Below are 25,409 nucleotides of genomic sequence, written 5' to 3' on the forward strand. Positions count from 1 at the left end.
TTTATGTCCCTGTTGTAGATGCCCCGTCCCACCAACCTTGTAACAGTGAGGGATGGTGTGACCTTCCTGTGTGGAGTCCCGGGAATACAGAGGACGGGGACATCTCTCTGGTGGGTTCCTGGTATTAGGTGTCTCCATCATATCCTTGTGTCCTTCTGAAAACTCCTCCATCACTCCATACTCCTCATCCTCCTCTTTATACTCTTCTTTAACAACAATATTATAATCCCTGAGGATTCCACTCTGAATATATAATAAAACATTCATTGTAACAGTAACTGTGTATAAATCAGAACTACCAATAATTGTCAATCATCTACCTGATGATGGTGAGGGATGGTGTGACCTTCCTGTGTGGAATCCCGGGAATACAGAGGACGGGGACATCTCTCTGGTGGGTTTCTGTAGCTGGATGACTCCTCCATGGTGTCCTGGTACAGATCTTTGTGTTTATTTAGAAGCTCTGACTTCTCCATCACCCCATCCTCATCATCCTCCTCTTTTATCTCTTCTTTAACCTCAACTTTAGAATCTCTCAGGTTTCCACTCTGAATATATAATAAAAATGACATCAATGGTAACAATGCAGATAATGTACAGATCCTAATGATACTATCAGTGATTGTTCCTCATCTACCTGATGATGGTGAGGGGTGGTGTGACCTTCCTGTGTGGAATCCCGGGAATACAGAGGACGGGGACATCTCTCTGGTGGGTTCCCATTACTGGATCCATCTGTAGGAAACACACACACTGACTGAATACATTGTTTCTATGTGTTTATCAGATGATGGGGGATCTAGGTGGAGCCTCCGTACTGCTCTCTCCTTTACAATAAAGTCTCCTATTACCCGGTGATGTGAGTGGCGGCTGATTCTCCATCATGACGTCCCTGTAGAGATCCTTGTGTCCTTCTAAATACTCCCACTCCTCCATGGAAAAATAGACAGTGACATCCTGACACCTTATAGGAACCTGACACACACAATGATACAGTCACCATCCAGACACATCCCTTGTCTGTTACTGGATAATGTCCCAGAATTCCCAGCACCGCTCACCTCTCCTGTCAGCAGCTCCATCATCTTCTTGGTGACTTCTAGAATCTTCTGCATGTTGTGTCTCTCAGGTTTTAGGGAGTCACATGGAGGCACTGTGATGGTCATATGATCACCTGACTTCAGAAGAGGAAATCTCTGTATTGAGGAACCAATAGGAATATCATGTTAGAATCCCAGAATTCCCCTTATCTCTCCGATCAGGTCTGCGTTTTATTAATAGAGATAAGAGTGATGTCATGTGACCTCCCAGAATCCTCCTCACCTCTCCGGTCAGCAGATAGATGATCTCCAGGGTGAGGTTTAGTATCTTCTCAGTCATGTGACTTTGGTCCTCCTCCGTCCTCATTGGTGCCGTCATCTATGAAGATTTCTCTGTAGACAGATAACATTGATAACAGAGAATTATCTGGATTGGTATTGGTTGTACAATAAAAGGATGAGGATATCAGGGGACAATATGAAGGTCAGAATGTATTTAGGCACTATGATCCCTAGTCTGAAAATACTTAATGGGGACAGTTTAGTGTTTGCTATGATTCTTGCAGTCTTGTAAAATTTGGCCTTGTGGATCACAAATTCCATTCTTTATGTTGGGTGTGAGATGAGGAGGAGATCCAGGAATCAGGATAAAGGTCAGGACAAGCAACAGACGAGCGCATCCAAGAGATGAAGCCGGGGTCACTACACAGAAAATCAATCCGAGGAAACAACAGGCAGGACGAGGAATGACCATAGATACATGGAAATTCAGTTGGTTCAGCAGGGATCGGTCACATTTCCATCCATGTGTGGTCACTGCCGAATAAAAGTTACTCGATCAGCGGCTGCAGCCAATAGTTTCATCACTGATTTGTGTATTCAGAATACAATAGTGCAGCGGGGAGGATTCCCCCATCCCCCTCTAATATGTACATGAGGGAATCACTTCCGTGTTTTCACTCCCGCTGGCTGAACGATAAAACTGAAGCATGTATGGTCAGCTTTGGAAGCAAGATATATTATATAGATTTCCACACTATATATGTGTGTATCATCATCTGCTGGAGATAAAAGAGGTCACAGTGACTATGGAGGAAGAGGACGGACATGAGGTGGGGAGGGGGGGTTACTGGGTGTAAATATAAAATAAGATCTTATTACCTCCTCTGCTGCCTCTTCCAGCAATGTCTCCTCTCTACTTCCTCCCAACTCACCTCTCACCCGGAACTTCCTGTCTGTACCTGACATCACTTCCTGTCTGTCTTCCATAGAGATTTCCAGTCTGGTTGGAAGTGAGATCACCACCTTGTGGAGCTCAGAGGAACTGCAGCCCTGAGAAACGTCTGGTAGTGTGAACACGGCCTTGTGCTGTGTGTGTATGTACTGTATATCCTTATAGATGGGTCATCTCCACTACCACCAAGGGGGAGAGAAATATATTACTGCTCGGGGGGAGACATTTTGGCACCTTTGATTTTGCAGTAAAATTGATTGCAGATTTAGTCATGTAGAACATCTGTTATATTGATACAAAGAACCCCAGCCGAGAGTAAAGGGTGGAAATGGCTCCCGATCCCCAGATTTGAGCAATTATGTCACCAATATAAATGGAAAAAACCCGCGCTATGTGTAACAACTCAAATACCTACAAAAATAACTTATACCGGACTGCTGCTGTAACAAAGGTAAGTATTCCCTTTATCAACTAGAAGAGCATTATGTGACACAGCGCTGTCCTAGTGTGTGTGCACATAAATTATCACAAATACACTAAAATATGTGGATACATTCATATATAAAGTGCTAGGTGCTCAAAATAATATTCTCTGCAGATCTACTGCTTCCACTTTACACCTAATTCATTGATCTCATTATTGCACTACTCCCAAGGGAGCTGCTGAGTGTGGGTCCCCCTTGGTTACCGCTAGCAACAACAGTACCTTTAGGCCCCTTTCACACTTGTGCAACTTCAAAGTCGCACGATTTTACTGTGACTTTGTTGCCGCACTTTTGACACGACTTAGATGCGAGTTTGACTGGGCTTGAATGTCTTTGGCCTCAAAACGCATCAAAATCGTGCCAAAGTAGTGCAGGGACTACTTTGAAGTCGGCGCGACTTCAAGTCGCACAGATTTGAATGGTACTCGTTGGAAATAATGGAGAACGACTTGCAAGAAGAAGAACTTGGGAGAAGGGATGAGTGGGATACTCTAACAACTGAACTATGCACAAAAAGCTTGCAGATCTTGAAGACAGATCGCATCAGAGTCTCCCAGAAGGGGCGTGGTGAGTGGATGACGCGGACAAGCCTCGTCTAAGCGACGGCTCCACGAGACCGACGGCTTGAGCGGGGATATGCCATCGAGGTGAGCGGCAGGCTATGACATCGCCGGCGAGGAAGACCAGCAGTACCCGATCTACCCAAGCCACCCGAGCCACCCGACTCACTTGAAGCACCCGGTCCTCCTCCCACGCTGCTTACTCTACACAGACCGCCGGAACCGCGGCTGGGAAGAGACAGAAACAGAAGAGGCAGCCGCCTCCAAAAGTGCTACCTACAAGCACAATAAAGAGATATCTATCATCTTCAGCTGAAATTACATCAAGGACAACGGATAATCTGGGTAAGCACAATAGAGTGGAAAAAACTGTATCTGAAGTATTTGAAGTAACGGCGGCAGTGGAGGCAGTGAAGGAGCTGGGAATCAGCAGCAGATACCCCTTAACATTAGCATATACAAGTTTGCATAACAGTGCTAATATGTCTCCTATGTCTCCTATTTCGTCTGGATCAGATACAGAGTTTATGGGGGACCCAAGCAGCAAACATGGGGGTGCTATGGGACCACCCGGTAGTGATGAGATGCCAGCTTTTATGTGAATATTTAAGAAGGAAATGGCTGGTATGTTCACCAATATGGAGAAATCCATTAAAAAGGAGATTGGGGTGGTAAGGACGGATCTGGCACATATGCTGAATAGAATGGAGGAATCAGAGAAGAGGCATGATATTCAGGAGGATGCAATTAAAGAGTTACAACATGCAGTGGTTACAATGGCTACAATACACAGGACCACCATATATAAGATGGAGGACATAGAAAATAGAAATTGTCGCAACAATTTACGGTAAAGAGGAGTCCCGGAAAGCGTTAAAGAAGAAGATCTTAAAGACACAGTTCAAAGTATTTTAAATAACATCATGGGGAGACCAGCAGAGGAAAATTTAAGGTTTGATAGGATCCATAGAATTACCCGCCCACGTGGTTTACCGACAGAGCTGGTATTATATGAGATGTTATATGCCGTATGCACTTTTTTGAAGACAGGAATAATATCATGTTAAAATTACGGAATGCAGCACCAATAGAATTCAACGGCACATGTATTAATATCTTCCCAGACCTATCTAAAGAAACGCTAGATCGGAGAAGAGCCTTAAAACCATTATTGCAAGAGCTGAAGGAAAGTGGGGCTACTTATAAATGGGGTTACCCTGCACGGTTAATAGCCTCTAAAGATGGAAAAACACAAGTACTGAGATACCCTGAAGAGCTACATGATTTCTGCCAGGCTTTCCAACTAAAATTAAGGGAGCTACCAGAATGGAAGGATTATATACCCTCGTTTCGGGTTAAACAGGATGAGCAGTGGAAGAAAACATCAAATAAAAAAACCTAGAGGGGAGTGGGGGGAGGCGGGAGGGTCGGAGAAAATGTTGGGCTTCAATTGACCTAAATAATTAAGGGAGTATGGATGTCCCTCAGTCTAGAAATCTAGAGGGCTCTTCTTTTTCCATTTTTGCCCCTTTTTCCATTTTTTTTCAGCTTCTGGGCAGGACTGAACCAGGACTGAAGCAGGACTGAATTCGGGGTCATTTACTGGGCCTATATGGAAATGGAAATGGGGGGAGTGAGAGAATAGAGTTTTAATGAGATTAATGTTTTTGGGTATCCCCTTCTCTCCTTTTTTTTTTTTTTTTTTTTTCTTTCCATTCCGTGGAAAATTTGAATTAGGAAAGATATATTATAAGCTGCTGTTATCTATTTCTCACTCCTTCTTCCTCTCTTATCCCTCTCCTCCCCTCATCCCCCCCTTCCCATCCATCAGTCCATATTTTTTCTCCCACTGTCGCTTTTTTGTTTTCCCTTTTGTTTTTTGTTTTTTTGATAATGGCAAGGAAGAAGTTATATCCATCTTCTGGGATATGTGAATGTGTTCCATGTGTCACGAGATAATATTAAACGAGTTTGGTCAAAATTAAAGTAAGGTATGGGAGGCTCATGACATATGGGACATTTATGAGACACAGGATATGTGCAGGGGAAGATGGATATAATGAATATGAGATAAAAAGCCGTCGGCCTCTAGGGGCCTCGTTTGTCCCAGCATGTTCTGGGGCACCACGCCCTGGCCCGGAGAGGGGAGGATAGTCCGTGGTGTGCACCATGGGGTTCCACATGAATTAGTTGGACCACTGGAGGCGCCCCAGGGTAGACTCTCCTATCCGGACCATTGCATGCACATTGTTGCATGGGAAGTAGGAGAATCTTGGGGTGGTTTGTTGTTGTTAGGGGTGCTTGTTTTTCTTTTTTTTTTTTTTCCTTTCCCTTTGTATGTGTTTGGAGGGGCCTGCTTTACTGGCAGGGTATATTACATTATACATATTTAGAGAATTATGGCCTCAATCAATAAGGATATGGCTGCACTGAAACTATTGTCATACAATGTAAGAGGCTTAAATGTTCCTGCTAAAAGACATGTGGTGATGAGGGAATTAAGAAGGTTGGGAAGTTCAGTTGTATTTTTGCAGGAAACGCACCTTACACATCAAAGCATGGTGCGCCTATATATCAATAAAATTCAAAAAATTTCCGCGCTAGTGTGATAAATGAAACAATGATAAATGTCTGCAGCCAATACAGAATCAACCAACAATGACTCAAAATAATAATAAACCATAAAAGTGTGGCGCTGAAAGTATAAATCACAATAATGATGAATAGTGTCCAAATGAATAAACAACTAATAATCACAATAATGTGCATATAGGAAAAAAGTCCCAAAGAAAAACTGATGTGAAGTCAATTCATAAATCCGCATGCACAGTAATCCAAGGGGGAATTCTTCCCATGACACCAAGGGTATGTGGAGGAAAGGAACACCTCTGTGATGGGGTAAGAAAAGCAGCTTACCAGATTTCAATGGCTGCTCAACTTAATGAGTCAGCCTCTCCCAGCTTTTAATCAAGACCACTAAAGATCTGATGTTGCATGGATACTTATTCAGTACAGATGGACCACCTTAAGGGATCAGTACAGGATAAAATCTCCTCAATATTTTCCAGCAGTCATAAATGAATATGTAGGGAAAGAGAAAACAAAGCCCATAGCGTGATCCCGTTTAAAATACAATCTTATTTATTTAAAAAAGGTACTCACAATGTGGCATGAATAAACAGGCATATCGATTGGTAATACAACGGATGGAAGTGCGGCGTCCCGCAGACTGTCCCAGGTAGTAGATAATGAAGGCCGGGGACAAGTTTCAAGGGGCGTGTGGACGTTGCGTCTGGAATCGCCAACGTTTCGTCTCAATAGACTTCGTCTGGGTATGATTCCAGACGCAATTCACACGCCTAAGTACCCCCAATAATCAGCTTATTGGCCGTGGGGTCCGCAGCAACCCATCTGTAATTGGCTATGGCGACGAGCGTCTACCAATCCGCAGTATGCGGAAGCGACACTCGTCTGCCAATCCAGTGTCAGCATGTGTGCAGTCGGCTGTGGCGACTAACGTCTCCCAATCCACAGTGGGCGGAAGTGACGCCAGTCAGCCAATCCGGTATCGGCAGGAAGCGATGTTCATCATCCCCCGGCGGAAGTGGCCCGACCTGCGTCAGCCAATCAAACGCCGGAGGAAGTGACGTTCACCTCCGGCGGAACACCGTGATGATGAACACCTGCGGAGACCACGTAACCAAGCAGCAGAGAAAATAAACAACATAAAGCATATCGCTCCTCCCGTATCTGATATTAACAAGGGAGCGAGCATTTTAAAGGCATATATAATGGGAAATGTGTACGATATTACAAAAGAGCACATGAAAAGAAATTTATATAATTATAATGAATTTAAAAAGTCTCATGATATATGATTATAATGAGACGTCTGGGGCAAAGTGTCTATTTCATCTGGCTGTAAAAAGACGCCATCTAGTGGCCAAAATATGGTGTGACATTTAAACACCTGTAGAATATATATAAATCCACTAAAAAACATGTGAAAAAAAGGCAAATATTATAAGTGTTCATATTCATGAAAAACTATATAGAAGTGACTCCGTATATTAAAAACAATTTATATAAAGTGAATATAAAAAATTTCTTAAAAAAATCAGTGACGATCACCCATTTAAAGTGCTGAAGCAAAAAATGGCCAATAACGGCCATTATCTGAATATATAAAGTGCAAATGTTATGAAAAATATATACAGCAAGATGTGTATCACAATAATAGTAACACATAGACACACTACCCCAAAGATCTTACAACAAAAAATTCCATACATAAAAACATCAGGAATAAGACAAATTTAAAAAGATAAAATATATTAAAATCAACTATTATTAATAAAAGCATTAACATCCCATTCCACATTTAACCCGAAGGGAGTATAAGTTTTAAGAATGTAGATCCAGCGAGTCTCCATTTTTGATATTTCACGTCTCGCATTGGATCCCCTCCAATGAAAACTTATCTATCCCTATAAATAGCGTATTTTTAGGGTTATTGTGGTGACACTGGTCATAGTGTTTTGATACACTATGGCCTGGGAAGCCCTTCCTAATATTGCCTGCATGTTCTCCCAACCTAACCTGTAATTTTCTCGTCGTGCGGCCCACATACTGTTGTCAGCACTTGCATTGAAGCATGTATACGACATTGGTGGACGAGCAGGTAATAAGTGAGTCAATCTTATACTCTCGTCCTGTTGCAGAGGATGTAAATTTCTCAATTTTCCGTCCCTTGAAGGAGTTGAGAACACAAATTTTACATCTACGGCATGGATAAAAGCCTTTAAAATCGCCAAAGAAGGTAGGTTGGATGGGTCTTTCGATAACATTTTGGGCTATTTTATGTCTCAAGGAAGGCACTCCCCTGAAAATGATCTTGGGATGTTCGGATAATAAAGGGCCCAGAATCCGGTCATTTTTTAAAACCGGCCAGTGTTTTTTAATAATTTTCTTAATCAGAAAATGTTGAGTGGAATAGGAAGTGACAAACGAATTTTTGAAACCTTCGTTGTCATTTCCCTTAAATTTTTGGCGTAATAAAGACGTCCTATCTACAGCCACTATATCTTTAATAGTGGTGTCCAATTGATTGGCATCATATCCCTTTTCTAAGAATTTAGCCTTAAGGATATTGGCTTGTAGTAGGAAGTCCTCCCGTCGGGTACAGTTTCTGCGTAACCGCAGAAACTGGCCTTTTGGGACGGCATTAAGCCATGATTGGTGATGGCAGCTATCACGTGGAATGAAGCTGTTCCGAACTGTTTTCTTGAAATGAGTGGTGGTTATAATTTTATCACCCTGTACCATCAAATTCAAATCAAGAAAAGTGATGTCAGTAGAGCTGCTGGTATGATCCAGTTTAATGCCTCTATTGTTGACATTTAGACAGGAGATAAAGGAGTCAAGCGACGGGGCACTGCCATCCCATAGGAGGAGGATGTCGTCGATATACCTCCGCCACAGAATTAACTGCCGCGGACGGTTAGTAAAGACGACATCCTCCTCCCACTTGGCCATAAATAAATTGGCCAAGCTGGGGGCAAATTTGGCCCCCATCGCGACTCCCCTATTCTGTAGATAGAAGGTGTTATCGAACCAAAAGAGGTTATGTGACATAGCGAATTTAATCATGTCAATTACAAAACTCTTTTGTTCCTGAAGTAAAGGGCTCCAAAGATCAAGGTAATGTTTTACAGCTTCTAGTCCCTGTTCATGGTCTATTACAGTGTACAGCGACGCTACGTCGGCTGTAGCCATAATGTACCCTTCTTTCCAGGAGACTTCTTGTAGAATGTTTAGGACATGAGTAGTGTCCTTAAGGTAGGATGGAAGAACTCGTCCGCATATTTGCCAATCCGGGAGCACAGAGAATCGATCCCACTAATTATGGGGCGTCCTGGGGGCTTAGTGGGATTCTTGTGTACCTTAGGTAAAAAATAAATAACGGGCAGACGAGGGGCTGAGGAGATTAAAAATAATTTCTCTTTTTTACTTAGAATTCCCTCCTCATGTGCTTTGTTCACCAGAGATTGTAATTCTTTTTTGTATCTTAAAGTGGGGTTAGAGGCAAGGACTTTGTAGGTGTCTCTATCATTTAAGATATTCCTCATCTCAGAAATGTAGTCATCTTTATCTAAAACGACTATACCGCCCCCCTTGTCGGCGGGGCGGATATCAATATCTTTATTATTACAGAGAGTCTGTAGTCCTGTATGAAAATCATCCCTATTAGGAGGTCTTTTTACTCTGATATTCTCTATATCTTTAGAAACCAGGTCTTTGAAAACCTGGACTGAGGGGGCTATTTTGCCAGGGGGGTTGAACAAGGAAGCATTAGCCAGAGATGTATGCACATACCTATGATCAGTATTGTTTAAAGTGCGGGTGGGATTGGAGATAATATATCTCTGAATGTTCAGTTTCCTGACATATTTTTGCACGTCCATAAAGACGCCAAATTTGTTTAGCGCCTTAGGAGGTGCAAATTTTAATCCGCGATGGAGAATGGCTTTTTCCTTGTCAGAGAACTGAGCCTTGGACAAGTTAAATATACCTGGGTCTTTTATACTCTCCTTCTTTTTCTTCCTTGTCCGCCTCCCCCCTCTGGTCCCTCTCTTTGGTCTATATGTCTCTTGTTTCCACCTCCCCTGTGAAAATCCCCTTGATGATAGTTATCCTCCCGTGGGAGGTCAAAGGACGGGTAGTTGGATCGGGGGGTGTTTCTAGGTGGATAATACCCATTGGGAGGTCTTCTGTCTGACCAGCCATTATTGGGAGTCTCACTGGGATGGCGGGTAATGATCCTCTCTCCAGTGTTAACAGGGGAATCCCAACCTCCATTTTCCAATGGGGTAAATCGATTATGGAGGGGAATTTCAGACCTCCTTGGTGTTATATAATCCGCATTCGACCCTCTATAGTAATAATTATTACCATTACCCTCCCTATTATAAGATGGATTTCTGGGTGTTGCAAAATCTCCATTGGACCCTCTATAGATATTGTTATTACCCCCCCCCCCCCCTATTATGAGGTTGGTTTCTAAAGGGTTGTTGAAAGTTTTTTGAATTATTCCCTCTTTGTTTCTGGGGTCCTTGTTTTATCGGAGGAGGTTTTCTTCCTCTACCTCCTTGTTGCGGTCTGGGAGGAGGAGGGAGGGGAGCTGAAGGAATGGGTATTGTGTTTGTATCTCCATTTCTTCTTCTGGGGGATTAGTATTCCCAGAGCCCTCAGGATTTCTTAGTGTTTGCCACTTGAAAACAGTATTATTTTTATAATCCTGTAAATCCCTATTATATTTTCTTTTCTTTTTGTTTTTTTGTTCAATCGTTTATTTTTCTAGATGTTTTTTGAGTGTTTCAGATCTTTTCTTATATTCCTCATCTGTTTTAAGATCAGCGAGGGACGTTTTTAAGGTCTCTATTTCCTCATTAATCTTAACTAATTTGCATTTCTTTCTACTGATGAGGAACTGAATAAATCTGACCCCTGCCTCATTAAAGTATTGGAACCAGCCATCTATGTCTGGTTCATCACTTTGGGGGTTGACCTCCCATCTGAGGCTACGGGGGACCATCTTGTCCACCACGTACTTCTCTAGAAATGTGATATCCCAATTAGTGTGGGTTTCTGCAGTCATCAGATTTTTTAGACGTAAGAAACGCCCAGCCAGGTCGTCTGAAACGACCCCGCTGCCGTCAAATACATCACCCACATCTAAAACATACTTACTCCTATAGTCGAAAATGTCTGAATCAACAGCCATTATGTAGGAGATAATAAATGATAAGCAGCAGAAATGGTGTTAGTAATACCAAAATATCAATAAAATTCTAAAAATTTCCGCGCTAGTGTGATAAATGAAACAATGATAAATGTCTGCAGCCAACACAGAATCAACCAACAATGACTCAAAATAATAATAAACCATAAAAGTGTGGCGCTGAAAGTATAAATCACAATAATGATGAATAGTGTCCAAATGAATAAACAACTAATAATCACAATAATGTGCATATAGGAAAAAAGGAAATAGAATTGTGTCCAAATGAATAAGTCCCAAAGAAAAACTGATGTGAAGTCAATTCATAAATCCGCATGCACAGTAATCCAAGGGGGGATTCTTCCCGTGACACCAAGGGTATGTGGAGGAAAGGAACACCTCTGTGATGGGGTAAGAAAAGCAGCTTACCAGATTTCAATGGCTGCTCAACTGATTGAGTCAGCCTCTCCCAGCTTTTAATCAAAACCACTAAAGATCTGATGTTGCATGGATACTTATTCAGTACAGATGGACCACCTCTTAAAATACGTTAAGGGATCAGTACAGGATAAAATCTCCTCAATATTTTCCAGCAGTCATAAATGAATATGTAGGGAAAGAGAAAACAAAGCCCATAGCGTGATCCCATTTAAAATACAATCTTATTTATTTAAAAAAGGTACTCACAATGTGGCATGAATAAACAGGCATATCGATTGGTAATACAATATGGTTTATTATGGTGCGCCTATACTCACCCTTTTTTCCAAAATGGTACTTTGGGTTATCAGACAACAATAAGGCAAAGAGGGTGGCTAGAGGTTTTAGCAGAGACATTGTTTTTCAACTGATTGAAATGATAGCGGATGATGCAGGTAGATACCTATTTTTGAAAGGGACTATTGAAAACTCCAGATGCACATTTGCGAACATATACTGTCCCAATATACAGCAAATATCATTCATGTCCAAGGTCCTTAATAAATTAATAACATTTGCGGAAGGAGTGATTGTACTAGCAGGGGATCTTAATATTGCTTTGGACCCTTTGATGGATACATCAACAGGACGGTCCGGTAGAGCGACTAAAAAATTGATACTTATTAAGAAAAAATTATATGATTTAAAATTGATGGATGTATGGCGTCTTTTAAACCCTAAAACACGTGATTATACATATTTTTCAAAGATACATAATTCATATTCTAGGATCTATGTAATATTTATTAACCATTATTATTTACCAGCGGTAAAAGAAGCATCTATAGGACAGCTTTCAATTTCTGATCACGCACCGATCCAGATAAAGTTGGTATTTCCATCATTAACGAAAAAAGTAAATTCATGGCGATTAAACGATTCCCTGCTAGTTAATCCGGCAGATATTATGTCTGTCTCATTAGCCCTGACGCAATATTTTGAGGAAAATTCAACTACTAGCATTTCTCCATCTATACTCAGGGAAGCCCATAAAGCCAAAATCAAAGGTGTCTTGATAGAACTAGGGGCTAGGAGGAAAAAGGAAAGAGGCTTACAAAAATAACAACTTCTGTCGGAAATAAAGACAATGAAGACTAAACATAAAATGTCCCTGCAGGTTCAACATCAGGAAGCATTGGAAAGTAAAAGGGAGGAGCTACGCTCTCTTCTCAACTTGGATATAAAGAGACAAGCACAGAAAGTAGCACGTACAGTCTATGAATGGGTTGATAAGCCTTGAAAACAATTAGCACGCTCCCTGCAAACAAAAAATTCGGCCTCTTTTATATCAAAGATTAAATCGGCTTCTGGTAGTATGGTTTACTCCACCCCGGAGATCGTTAAGGTTTTCCAGGAATATTACACAGATCTTTACCATGTAAAAGGGGGGCTTTCCCATTTGACAAAAGAAGCAAAGATTTAAAGGATAAATACTTATCTGAAAATGTCTAATTTACCAACTATACCAGCGGAATTTTTAATGTCTTTGGAAGAAGATTTAACAGAGACAGAATTTAAAGAAGCATTAGAATCTATGGAAGGGGGAAAAGCACCAGGACCTGATGGCCTAACAGTAAACTATTATAAGATATTTAAAGTACAAATCTTACCATTCTTAACAACATATGCTAATTCAACATCAACAGGGGGTAAATTAAGAACGGAGACACTAGAGGCTCAAATTACGGTCTTGCCAAAGCCAGATAAAGACCCATCATGTAGTTCCAGTTATCTACCCATTTCTTTATTGAATGTGGATGTAAAACTAATGGCAAAAGTTCTAGCTTCCCGTCTAGGACCCTTGATACCACAATGGGTAGCTTTGGATCAATCTGGCTTTGTTCATGGCCGGGAAGCCCGAGATAATGTATTAAGAGCAATTTCCCTGATCCACTCTGTCAGGCTAAAATCCCAGTCCACCCTTCTTCTTTCTATAGATGCTGAGAAGGCGTTTGATAGGGTGGACTGGGATTATTTGCGGGCGACTCTTCAGCATTTTGGACTTGGGTCTAAGATGATGGAGCGGATATTTTCACTCTATGCCTCACCAATAGCTAGGGTTAAATTAAACGGCTCATTGAGCGAACCCATTATTTTACATAATGGAACTAGGCAAGGATGCCCCCTTTCACCTATATTGTTTGTTGTTTCGTTAGAACCGTTGTTGGCTACAGTAAGAAAAAGTGTAGATATCAAGGGGATACAGATAGGAAAATATACACATAAATATGCTGCATATGCGGACGATATTCTTTTCTTTTTACAAAAAACACTCATCTCTCTGCCTAATTTAGTCTCTGCACTGAAGGAGTATCAGTTATTATCTAACTTTAAGATTAATATGAATAAATCGGAAATAATGAATATCATTTGTGGCTTGACCTGATCCTCACACAGCATCCTAGCCCAGCACATGCCAGGGACAGAGTTAGTACCCCTGAACTGGGAAAGACAGGTGTCCTGGTAGCGGTAGCTGACACTCAGGGCGTGGGTTTGGGCCTTCAGCTAAAGCCCCCCTTCCCCGTCCAGGTATCTATGCTGCTGGCAGGGCTTACTGCATGCCACATCAGAGATATTGAAGACCCTGGGAGGACACACCCTGACGTCCACGAGATGGGCGCCTGGGTGTCTGCTCCCCCTATACCTGCGACCTCTCCTGTCTCACAGGAGGTGCAGGCCGATGGGGAACCGGAGAGAAGTCTTTGTGGAGCCTTTAGCAGGCTGAACGTCAGCCCTGCGATTGTGGCCTACCCCGTGCCCAGGAACCATGAGGTGTTAAAGCAGCTGGCTGGTGCCCGCTGTCTAACCATCCTGAACCTGAGCAGGGGGCATGGACCAAACCTTCTAACCTGGAAGGCTCAGGACGAGCCAGCCTTCCCCAACCCATGTGGCTTAACTGCGTCTACAGCAATGCTAGATGGGGTTGGGAACGCATCAGACACCTCCCTAAGGGTCACTTGTGATCCACGGGGAGAGGTCGAACCTGGTGCAATGGCCTGCTTTAGGGGCCTGGTAGTGTTTGGCCCTGTCTGGGTGGAACACCCAGAGCTCTTGTCCACAGTCCCAAACGTTCTGGCACGGCCTAGTTTCACAGTTCTGCATAGTAACTGTCAGATGGACCTGTCAGCGGTTTTGTACTGGGAAAAGCAGGGAGGAGTAGGCACCCAGAGATCTGGAACTGAGGATACCAGGACCTGGCCTACTCATCAAACCCCAACTTTGGTTACGTCACTCCTGGGTACAGCTGGCCACAGGAGGATGCTGGGATGCGACGAGAGTGGCTCAACTGAACCCGTGACTGGCCTAACCAATGGTATCCTGGTTAAACTGGCATCCTTAGCGCCAGTGTGGCAGAAGGACTGTCTGGCCCTGACGGAGGTACTGGCCCATGCACCTGGGACATGGGGCCCGGAATTTAAATGCCCAGTCCCGGCACCACCCTATGCCATTACCTTTGGGCCAGATGCAGCCCTAGGCCGGAGGGATGCTAAAGGAGAGGAAACTCTCATCCTCTATTTGAGCCAGAAGCTGCTCCCCAGGGGAGTAGCCTCTGTCACCCAGCAGAAGAAAGGTAGCACCCATGGCAACGCTAATGGGTTGTCACGTCAAGCCGAGCTGCAGGAGACGGGTGCGTCTGGAGGGGAATTGTGCTTCCCCTCCTATGCACCCACAAGAGGGGGAGGTGTAATGATATTGTGCGTTGGCACTCTAGTTTGTCAGGCCGCCATGTCGTTTAAACGCTGTCGCAAGCATCCATCTTGTGGTACGAGCTTAGTTGACAGTGTTGGAAAGGTTCATTCTTACCAGCATCATTAATCCCCCCAGCCTTTTGGCACTGTAATGACCCACTGGGTCACTGAATGCCAGGTTCCTGCTAAGCTGACATTTTTCACACCTTTAACATACACAAGCAGACTGACCGCCCAGACATTCCGTCTCCTCTCCCACTGAGTTAATTGGTAATCTGAACACAGCATATGGGCTCCTAGGTCTAGGACGCAGCTAACCCCAAACTTCATAATTTCATACCCAAGCAAGATATGTCTCTAGAAAGTAGATATTTGGGTGCCCCATAAAATACCGATCAAATTAATATCAAACATGAACCCCCTCATGCCTAGTAAAGACAAGCTAGCGATCCAATGGCGTACAGGTCAGAGGTTATTCCGTGATAACCCATGTTTAGTGTCTAAAGATAGGACATTCCAAACCGGAGCATGAAATATCGGTTTCTAGCGTGTCACCGTTTCATTTCTCAAGATATAAGTGCTTTTATTAATCTGTCAAACGGGGAGGTCATTTAGCAGTTGATAGACTCAGAGCCATTGGCTGAGTACTTCTGGTGACACCCCCTGGAGAGTCAGAGAAAAAGGCAGGGACTGAGAGAGTTCTCAGTTCTCTTCCTAACATCGAGGCCATAACACCGCCCAAGCGGAATCAAACATACCTGTTCAACTCTGAAACCAAGGTAATGCCAGGACCGTTTTAATGCAAGTATTTTCATTCTTTTATTCTCCTATTTCTTAATTGCTGTATTGTGTCTCCATTCCTTTGTAACCCATTTTTCTGTAAATATTTTTATTCGCACCAATTTTAAACCTTTCTTATAATTAAACCTTATTTTGAAAAGTGTTAAACTTTGTCTCTAAGCTCTTAAACGCAACTTGACCCAACGAATCTGCCTCCTGAAGAGCGCTATTGTGTGTTATAGACAGTTATTTTAAAGTCATAATTGATATTTGTACTGTTTAGGCTAACCTATCTGAAACATTCTTGTCAGGTGACAGTGTGTGTTACAGACGGGTATTCTAAAGTCATAATTGATATTTGTGAAATCACGAGCGTCCTCTGGGCTCATTATATAAACGTAGAGGTGGTGGCAGGAAAGGGTTAATCGTTTAATTAACCCGGTGACAATCGCTCTCAGTCTGCTGGCATCTAGATTGTGGTCCCGCAAGCTGGACAATCTGTGTGCTGGGTGCAGCTGAGAGTGGCATTGTTACGCAAGTGACGACAGGGTGTGAGATTGCTTGGTCTTTGGTCACGAGATGGATGAGAAGGCCAGGGGTCTGATACCCGCCACCGTCACACCCCCTCCCCCCACACACATCAGTAAGCATGAGGCATATATTTAACCCCTTGATCACCAACAGTGTTAACCCCTTCCCTGCCAGTGTCATTAGTACAGTAACAGTGCATATGTATAGCACTGATTATTGTAGTAATGTCACCGGTCCCCCCAAAAGTGTCAAAAATGTCAGTCAAGGGTCCGATCTGTCTGCCGCAATGTCGCAGTCCCGCAAAAAAATCGCAGATCGCCGCCATTACTAGTAAAAAAAAAAAAAAAAATAATAAAAATTAAAAATCTTTCCCATAGTTAGTAAACGCAATATTTTTTAACTGTCAAAGTAGAAAATGTCAATTTTTTGCAAAATTTATGCTCTTTTTTTTATTAATATTACAAAAAATAAAAAGCGCAGAGGTGATCAAATACCAAATATTGGGTACAGCGTTGCATGTCTGCACAATTGCCAGTTAAATTCATGCAGTGCCAAGTTGAAAAAAGTGGCCTGGTCATTAAGGGGGAAAATCCTCCGGGGCTAAAATGGTTAAAATAAGAAATAAAATAATTTGATATAAATCAGTGGCTATCTATCATATATGTTTTTTTAATATCTATCTATATATATGTACATCTATATCTATATAGATAGATGAATGGATGGATAGATGGATGAATGGATAGATATTAAAAAAAAACATATATGATAGACAGCCACTGATTTATATCAAATTAGTTTATTTCTTAATAAAATAATGTGATATAAATCAGTGAGTATATATATACAGTGGGTACGGAAAGTATTCAGACCCCCCTTAAATTTTTCACTCTTTGTTATATTGCAGCCATTTGCTAAAATCATTTAGGTTCATTCTTCTTCCTCATGAATGTACACACAGCTCCCCATATTGACAGAAAAACACAGAATTGTTGACATTGTTGCAGATTTATTAAAAAAGAAAAACTAAATTTATCACATGGTCCTAAGTATTCAGACCCTTTGCTGTGACACTCATATATTTAACTCAGGTGCTTTCCATTTCTTCTGATCATCCTTGAGATGGTTCTACACCTTCATTTGAGTCCAGCTGTGTTTGATTATACTGATTGGACTTGATTAGGAAAGCCACACACCTGTCTATATAAGACCTTCCAGATCACAATGCATGTCAGAGCAAATGAGAATCATGAGGTCAAAGGAACTGCCTGAAGAGCTCAGAGACAGAATTGTGGCAAGGCACAGATCTGGCCAAGGTTACAAAAAGATTTCTGCTGCACTTAAGGTTCCTAAGAGCACAGTGGCCTCCATAATCCTCAAATGGAAGACGTTTGGGACAACCAGAACCCTTCCTAGAGCTGGCCGTCCGGCCAAACTGAGCTATCGGAGGAGAAGAGCCTTGGTGAGAGAGGTAAAGAAGAACCCAAAGATCACTGTGGCTGAGCTCCAGAGATGCAGTCAGGAGATGGGAGAAAGTTGTAGAAAGTCAACCATCACTGCAGCCCTCCACCAGTCGGGGCTTTATGGCAGAGTGGCCCGACGGAAGCCTCTACTCAGTGTAAGACACATGAAAGCCCGCATGGAGTTTGCTAAAAAACACCTGAAGGACTCCAAGATGGTGAGAAATAAGATTCTCTGGTCTGATGAGACCAAAATAGAACTTTTTGGCCTTAATTCTAAGCGGTATGTGTGGAGAAAACCAGGCACTGCTCATCACCTGTCCAATACATTCTCAACAGTGAAGCATGGTGGTGGCAGCATCATGCTGTGGGGGTGTTTTTCAGCTGCAGGGACAGGACGACTGGTTGCAATCGAGGGAAAGATGAATGCGGCTAAATACAGGGATATCCTGGACAAAAACCTTCTCCAGAGTGCTCTGGACCTCAGACTGGGCCGAAGGTTTACCTTTCAACAAGACAATGACCCTAAGCACACAGCTAAAATAACGAAGGAGTGGCTTCCTAACAACTCTGTGACTGTTCTTGAATGGCCCAGACAGAGCCCTGACTTAAACCCAATTGAGCATCTCTGGAGAGACCTAAAAATGGCTGTCCACCAACGTTTACCATCCAACCTGACAGAACTGGAGAGGATCTGCAAGGAGGAATGGCAGAGGATCCCCAAATCCAGGTGTGAAAGACTTGTTGCATCTTTCCCAAAAAGACTCCTGGCTGTATTAGATCAAAAGGGGGCTTCTACTAAATACTGAGCAAAGGGTCTGAATACTTAGGACCATGTGATATTTCAGTTTTTCTTTTTTAATAAATCTGCAACAATGTCAACAATTCTGTGTTTTTCTGTCAGTATGGGGTGCTATGTGTACATTCATGAGGAAGAAGAATGAACTTAAATAATTTTAGCAAATGGCTGCAATATAACAAAGAGTGAAAAATTTAAGGGGGTCTGAATACTTTCCGTACCCACTGTATATATATATATATATATATATATATATATATATATATATATATATATGATATAAATCAGTGAGTATATATATATATATATATGAAATAAACTAATGTGATATAAATCAGTGAGTATCTATATATGAAATAAACTAATGTGATATAAATCAGTGAGTATATATATATATAAGAAATAAAATAATGACCTACTTTTGCTGGGGGTGGGTCTTACATTTCTGGGGGATCAGTTTTTGCTGCGTGAGATCTACTGTTGAGGGAGGGGTCTGTTGTTGCAGGCTGATGGAGAGTCTATTGGTGCTGGCTGTGCGGAGATCTTTTGTTGCAGCCAGGAGTCTATTGTTGCTAGGGGGGATTTAGTTACAGGTGCTTCATTGTTGTTAGGGAAACTATTGATACTGGTGGGGGTCTTTTTTGTTACTGGCTGCAGGGAATCTATTTTACTGTTTTTCTTGTTATCATTACCAAATCCCATACAAATTACTTAGCAGCACAAAATGATACCTGGTTCAGTATTGTCAAAAAGGGCAGTACTGGGAGGTGGGTAGGGGATGAAACCAAGAAATGGTGCTTGGAGGTGGGTAGAGGGTGGAACCAAGTTCTGGTGCTTGGAGGTGGGTAGAGGGTGGAACCAAGTAATGGTGCTCAGAGGTGGGTAGAGGGAGGAACCAAGGAATGGTGCTCACAGGTGGGTAGGGGTGGAACCAAAGAATGGTGCTCAGAGGTGGGTAGAGGTGGAACCAAGGAATGGTGCTAAGAGGTGGGTAGAGGTGGAACCAAAGAATGGTGCTCACAGGTGGGTAGGGGTGGAACCAAGTAATGGTGCTTGGAGGTGGGTGGAGGGTGGAACCAAAGAATGGTGCTCGGAGGTGGGTAGAGGGTGGAACCAAGGAATGGTGCTCAGAGGTGGGTAGAGGTGGAACTAAAGAATGGTGCTCAGGAGGTGGTAGAGGGTGGAACCAAGTAATGGTGCTCTGAGGTGGGTAGAGGGTGGAACCAAGGAATGGTGCTCGGAGGTGGGTAGGGGTGGAACCAAGGAATGGTGCTCAGGAGGTGGGTAGAGGGTGGAACCAAGGAATGATGCTTGGAGGTGGGTAGAGGGTGGAACCAAGGAATGGTGTTCGGAGGTGGGTAGGGGGTGAAACCTAGGAATAATGCTCAGAGGTGGGTAGGGGCAAAGAAAGGGGGAGTTCCTGCACCTATTCTCTGAGAAAACAAGCCCTGATAATGAGTCTTCTATTTGCTTGATGTGGCCTTCATGAGCTTAGCCATATGAGTTGTCATTGGAGGATGCTGTGTCCCTAAAGGGTATACTCAATCATGATAATTGGATGTGTCCTTGGGGGGGTTGCAGCATCTTCTGATGGTAACTTCATGTGTTGGTCTTGTTCTTCAGGGGTATATCTGTCTGCAGGTGCAGCCTGTGAACCTGCGTTAACCCTTGCCTCTCTTCCAATGCAATGGAAGTTGGAATGAAAAATATTGATTCTATCCTAAAGAATAATAGAGTAATGGTCAGAGGTACAGGGTGACCCTGTCTTATCTGTCTAAAATAGTGGACTGTATATAAAGTCCATGCTTTACCACCAATGTCCGTTTCTGGTTCTCGCTCTATCTCAGACACACAACATGTGGGCTACCTGACCAAAGCAGAATTTTCTGTCACCATTCCTTGGACAGATTACGTCTTAATACGAGCTCCAAAACTCCCCGCCTCTTCTCCCGATCCAGCTTCCCAACCGGAGTCAGATCCCGATATGCCGTTCCTAGAGGATGCAGAGACAGGAGGGAATGGAGAGGATATGGATGCCGTACTGGAGGAAGATGCAGAGAATTTCTCTTCCCCACATTGTCATTATAATGAAGAAGGACCTTCACACAACATGCTTGCTAACGTTGAAAAGCTCATTTCCTCTGTCTGCAAAATCCTTGACATTATACCAATGAGAAGAAGATTGGGATTCTGGCACTCCAAATGGTTTATGTCTCTACAAATAAGCGGATGCTTAGGGGGGCACGGACATTATGCTCCTGTATTAAACCACTTCCCGCCCAACGACCTCATATGACGTCATGGACTTTGAGTGAAGATATCGGGATGATGGGTGGAGCTACAGGCATCATTCATATATCTTCTTATTCTGCAGGTAATTCCCTGCACTGTAAAACCAATCATATGGGCTGTTCAGCCGATTGCTTGTTTTTACAGGTGCCACTCTCCAGAAAGTAAAAAATATATATATATTTTTTTTCAAAGGTGTCGTCATTTTTTGTTTATAGCGCAAAAAATAAAAACCGCAGAGGTGATTAAATACCCCCAAAAGAAATCTCTATTTGTAGCAAAAAAAGGACTTTGATTTTATTTGGGTACAGCGTCGCACGACTGCACAATTTTCAGTTAGCTTAACGCAGTGCTGTATCACAAAAAATGGCCTGGTCATGAAGGGGGGTAAATCTTCCAGGGCTGAACTTGTTAACTGACAATTGCGCGGCCGTGCGATGCTGTACCCAAATAAAATTGATGTCCTTTTTTCCCACAAATAGAGATTTGTTTTGGTGGTATTTGATCTCCTCTGCGGTTTTAAAGTTTTGCGCTATAAGCAAAAAAGAAAACAATATTTTTTACTTTCTGCTATAAAACATCCAATAAAAAAAGTACAAAAATCTAATTTCTTCATCAATTTATGCCAATATGTATTCTACTACAGGTTTTTGTTTAAAATAAATCTCAATAAGCGTATTTTAATTGGTTTGCGCAAAAGTTATCTCATCTATAAACTATGGGATATTTTTATGGAATTTTTTTTTTCTAGTAATAGTGGCGATCGGTGACTTACAGCGGGACTTTATTGCGGCGGGCAAATCAGACACTAACTGACACTTTGTGGGAACCAGTGACACCAATACAGTGATCAGTGCTAAAAATATGCACTGTCACTGTACTAATGACACTGGCTTGGAAGGGGTTAACATCAGGGGCGATCAAAGGGATAAATGTGTGCCTAGCCAGTGTTTGTGTATTGGGGGAGGTGCTTTTACTAGGGGAAGGCATGGATCAGTGCCTCTGCTTTGCAGGAACACAGGATCTATGCCTTCCCTACTGACAGAACGGCAATCTGCCTTGTTTACATAGATGGATTGCCATTCTGCCTGTGTACCGAACGATCAGCGGGTGCCGGCGGACATCGCGTCTGCGGGACCTGCTGTGTAGAATCACAGTGGTAGGGAGCCGCCGGCAGAGCGCACTTGCGCACGCTACCTGGAAGTGCAGGATCACGTCTATATATGGGATTCTGAGCAGCACGGCTGCCCTGTAGCAATAAAACTGCTATAGGGAGGTCGGAAAGTAGTAAAGATTTTATTCTTTCACACCCCCAAATTTTGAGTCCCCCAAAATTACATTCCAGACTCTGAATACTCTGAAAAACGCAAAACATTTTGCGCAAACCAATCAAAATACGCTTATTGCGATTTTTTTTACCAAACATATGTAGCAGAAAACAAATTGGCCAAAAATGTTAAAAAATTTTGATTTTCAAATTTTTTTGGGGAATTTAATATAAAAAAAATGTGAAAAATATTGTTATTTTTGCAAAATTGTCGCTATTTTTTTGTTTATAGCGCATGATCAAAAAAATCGCACAAGTGATCAAAAGAAAGCTCTGTTTGTGGGAAAAAAAAGGACGTCAAATTTGTTTAGGTACAGCGTCGCACGACTGCGCAATTGTCCTTTAAAGTCACGCAGTGCCGAATTGCAAAATAGGGCCTGGTCAGGAAGGGGGTAAAATCTTCCGGGGCTTAAGTGGTAAAATCAAAGAAACCAAAAAACAACTGTGTGAGGTCAACCCGGAAATAAATACCAAACTGTTAATCCGAGCATGCAGCCTGGCTGGCCAGGAAAGGGGGGGGGGGGGTGAGCGTGTGATGGTAATAGGCAGTAATATATTTCTCCCCCCTTGGTAGGAGTGGAGATGACCCATCTATAAGGATATACAGTACATACACACACAGCACAAGGCCGTGTTCACCCTATGAGACATTTCTCAGGGCTGCAGTTCCTCTGAGCTCCACAAGGTGGTGATCTCACTTCCACCCAGACAGGAAGTATCTATAGAAGACAGGAAGTAATGTCCATTGTAGACAGGAAGTGATGTCACAGGAAGTGATGTCAAGTATAAAAGACGTTTTCGGGTGAGAGGTGAGTTGGGAGGAAGTAGAGAGGAGACATTGCTGGAAGTGGTAGCAGACAAGGTAATAAGATCTTATTTTCTGTTTACACCCAGCAACCCCCCCCCCCCCCCGTCATGTCCGTCCTCTTTCTCCATAGTCACTGTGACGTCTTTTATCTCCAGCAGATGATGATACACACATATATAGTGTGGAAACCTAGAGTAACCCCTTCAGGGTCAGAACATTCCTCCACTTACGGGGTCAAAAAATTCTCTTCATTCTGGAGATTTGTCACCTTTCCCACCAATCATCTTCTCACCTTAGCAGTCTCTTGTAATGAGGGATGAGATTCGGATTTGGGTTCTCCTGAAACTTGCCCTTTCACACCCTTCCTCTGAAGATACGAATATCCCCATGCCTCACTATATTAACCATGTGCCCAGGATCGGCATGGTGGATGGAGTGGAGGGTGATCAGTTCTCAGATCTCCTCTCTGGTGAATGAATCCAGAAGAGATGAGCATTTCATCACTTCCAGGTTAAGTGCCATCATTCCCTGGTCACTGTAGTCAGTGAAGAAGCTGGTTAATCCTGATCTGTACTTCATCAGCTTCACCTGGGTCCATAGGTTGCATTGGAGGTATAATAGACCCCTAATGTCTCCTTAAAGAGGACCTGTCATTTATATTACGCTGTCACAAAGGGGGGTATTGGCCGCACACTAGAGTGAGAGCAATGATTCTGGGGCCATTATTACCGGGTTTCTCTAAACGAATGACCTGTAGGCGCTTGTCAGGGGGTAACGTGGCAGAGCCTGACGTAAGAGGAGTGGCTTACCGGGTAACTGGTGTGGCACAGGTTCACCAGAGGCGCGGAGTATAAAGCCCCGTACACACGTACCGATTGTCGGTCGTAAATATTCGGCCGACGACTGATCGGCCAATTGTAGGCTTGTTAGTATGATGCTTCCGACAGCTGACAACGCACTTTCGGCCGAAAAGAATCAGTCGTGTAGGCATTAAAATTTTTGTTGGCCAACACCAGAACGGCCGATTGTTTGCCAGTCAGTACAGAATTCGGCCGACAATCAGCAGATTTGCAAGACTGGGCATGCTCAGAAAAGAAAAAACACACGGAAAGTTAACCATCACATGACATCACTTCTGCAGTCTGCTGCTGTTGGCCGACAAAATTTGTGTGCAGTCTTTTGCAGTTTTCAACAGACAATAGCCCTGGACAAAAGACGGCCGATCGTTCGGCCGACAATCGGTACGTGTGTACGGGGCTTAAAGCCCCGTACACACGTACCGATCGGCCGTCTTTTGTCCAGGGCTGTCGTGTCTGTTGAAAACTGCAAAAGACTGCACATGAATTTTGTCGGCCAACAGCAGCCGACTGCTCAAGTGATGTCATGTGATGGTTAACTTTCCATGTGTTTTTTCTTTTCTGAGCATGCCCAGTCTTGCAAATCTGCTGATTGTCGGCCGAATTCTGTACTGACTGGCGAACAATCGGCCGTTCTGGTGTTGGCCAACAAAAATTTTAATGCCTACACGACTGATTCTTTTCGGCCGAAAGTGCGCTGTTGGCTGTCGGAAGCATTATACTAACAAGCCTACAATCGGCCGATCGGTCGTCGGCCGAATATTTACGGCTGACAATCGGTACGTGTGTACGGGGCTTAACTGTTAGCCGGTTTTTACCAGGGCCCCAGATGGTGGGGATGGACTTGGCTGCTTGCTAACACCAGGTCGCGGCCCCCCCAGATTGCCTGGGAGAGCCAGGAACAGGTCCAGGACCAATAGATGGTAGCAGGTAAACAGATCAGGATGAGACAGGAGGATAGTCAGGACAAGCCAAGGTCAGGGCGGGCAGCAGGTAATCTGAATCCAAAGAAAAGCCGGGTCAGGTAAACAGGAACAGCAGATATAACAGGCACAGGATACAGGAGAGCTGAAGACAACACAGCAATCACCTAGAGTGACAGCTGTGTTTAAATAAGCCAATTTGGTAGCCTCGAACTCTACCGAGGTAGCCTCAGTGCATGCGCATAGGCATTCGCCTTTTAGCTACGCCAGTGCGCCTGCACAGGGTATTGAGTCCCTGACATTGCCCCCCCCTTAAGGGCAACCTCCAGGTGCCCAAAAGGTTCCTTTTGTGGGGATGGTTGCGGGA

General features: G+C 43.2%; 5 protein-coding genes across 5 annotated transcripts in view; 2 read left to right on the top strand and 3 right to left on the bottom strand.

Moving 5' to 3' along the window:
- LOC309550684 (uncharacterized protein) overlaps positions 1–25,409 on the top strand; it is a 1,024,308-nt gene that overhangs the window by 456,801 nt on the left and 542,098 nt on the right. The gene's annotated exons all lie outside the window — the stretch shown is intronic.
- The window catches only part of LOC309550755 (uncharacterized protein), a 318,095-nt gene that overhangs the window by 213,052 nt on the left and 79,634 nt on the right, over positions 1–25,409 (bottom strand). The window lies entirely within an intron of this gene.
- The window catches only part of LOC309550736 (uncharacterized protein), an 851,482-nt gene that overhangs the window by 139,909 nt on the left and 686,164 nt on the right, over positions 1–25,409 (bottom strand). The window contains exon 7 of the mRNA XM_082251073.1: positions 37–243. Within this exon, the coding sequence (XP_082107199.1) occupies positions 37–243 (207 nt within the window). The remainder of the gene's footprint in view (positions 1–36; positions 244–25,409) is intronic.
- LOC309550715 (uncharacterized protein) overlaps positions 1–25,409 on the top strand; it is a 523,380-nt gene that overhangs the window by 121,871 nt on the left and 376,100 nt on the right. The gene's annotated exons all lie outside the window — the stretch shown is intronic.
- LOC309549877 (uncharacterized protein) lies at positions 784–1,419 on the bottom strand (the record flags this gene model as incomplete). Its single annotated transcript, XM_082250371.1, has 3 exons — positions 784–930; positions 1,062–1,196; positions 1,324–1,419. The coding sequence occupies 3 exons, from the start codon at positions 1,417–1,419 to the stop codon at positions 784–786; spliced, it is 378 nt and encodes a 125-aa protein (XP_082106497.1).

This window comes from Pelophylax lessonae (genome assembly GCF_965119305.1).
Source record: "Pelophylax lessonae genome assembly, chromosome: 3".
NCBI lineage: Eukaryota > Metazoa > Chordata > Amphibia > Anura > Ranidae > Pelophylax > Pelophylax lessonae.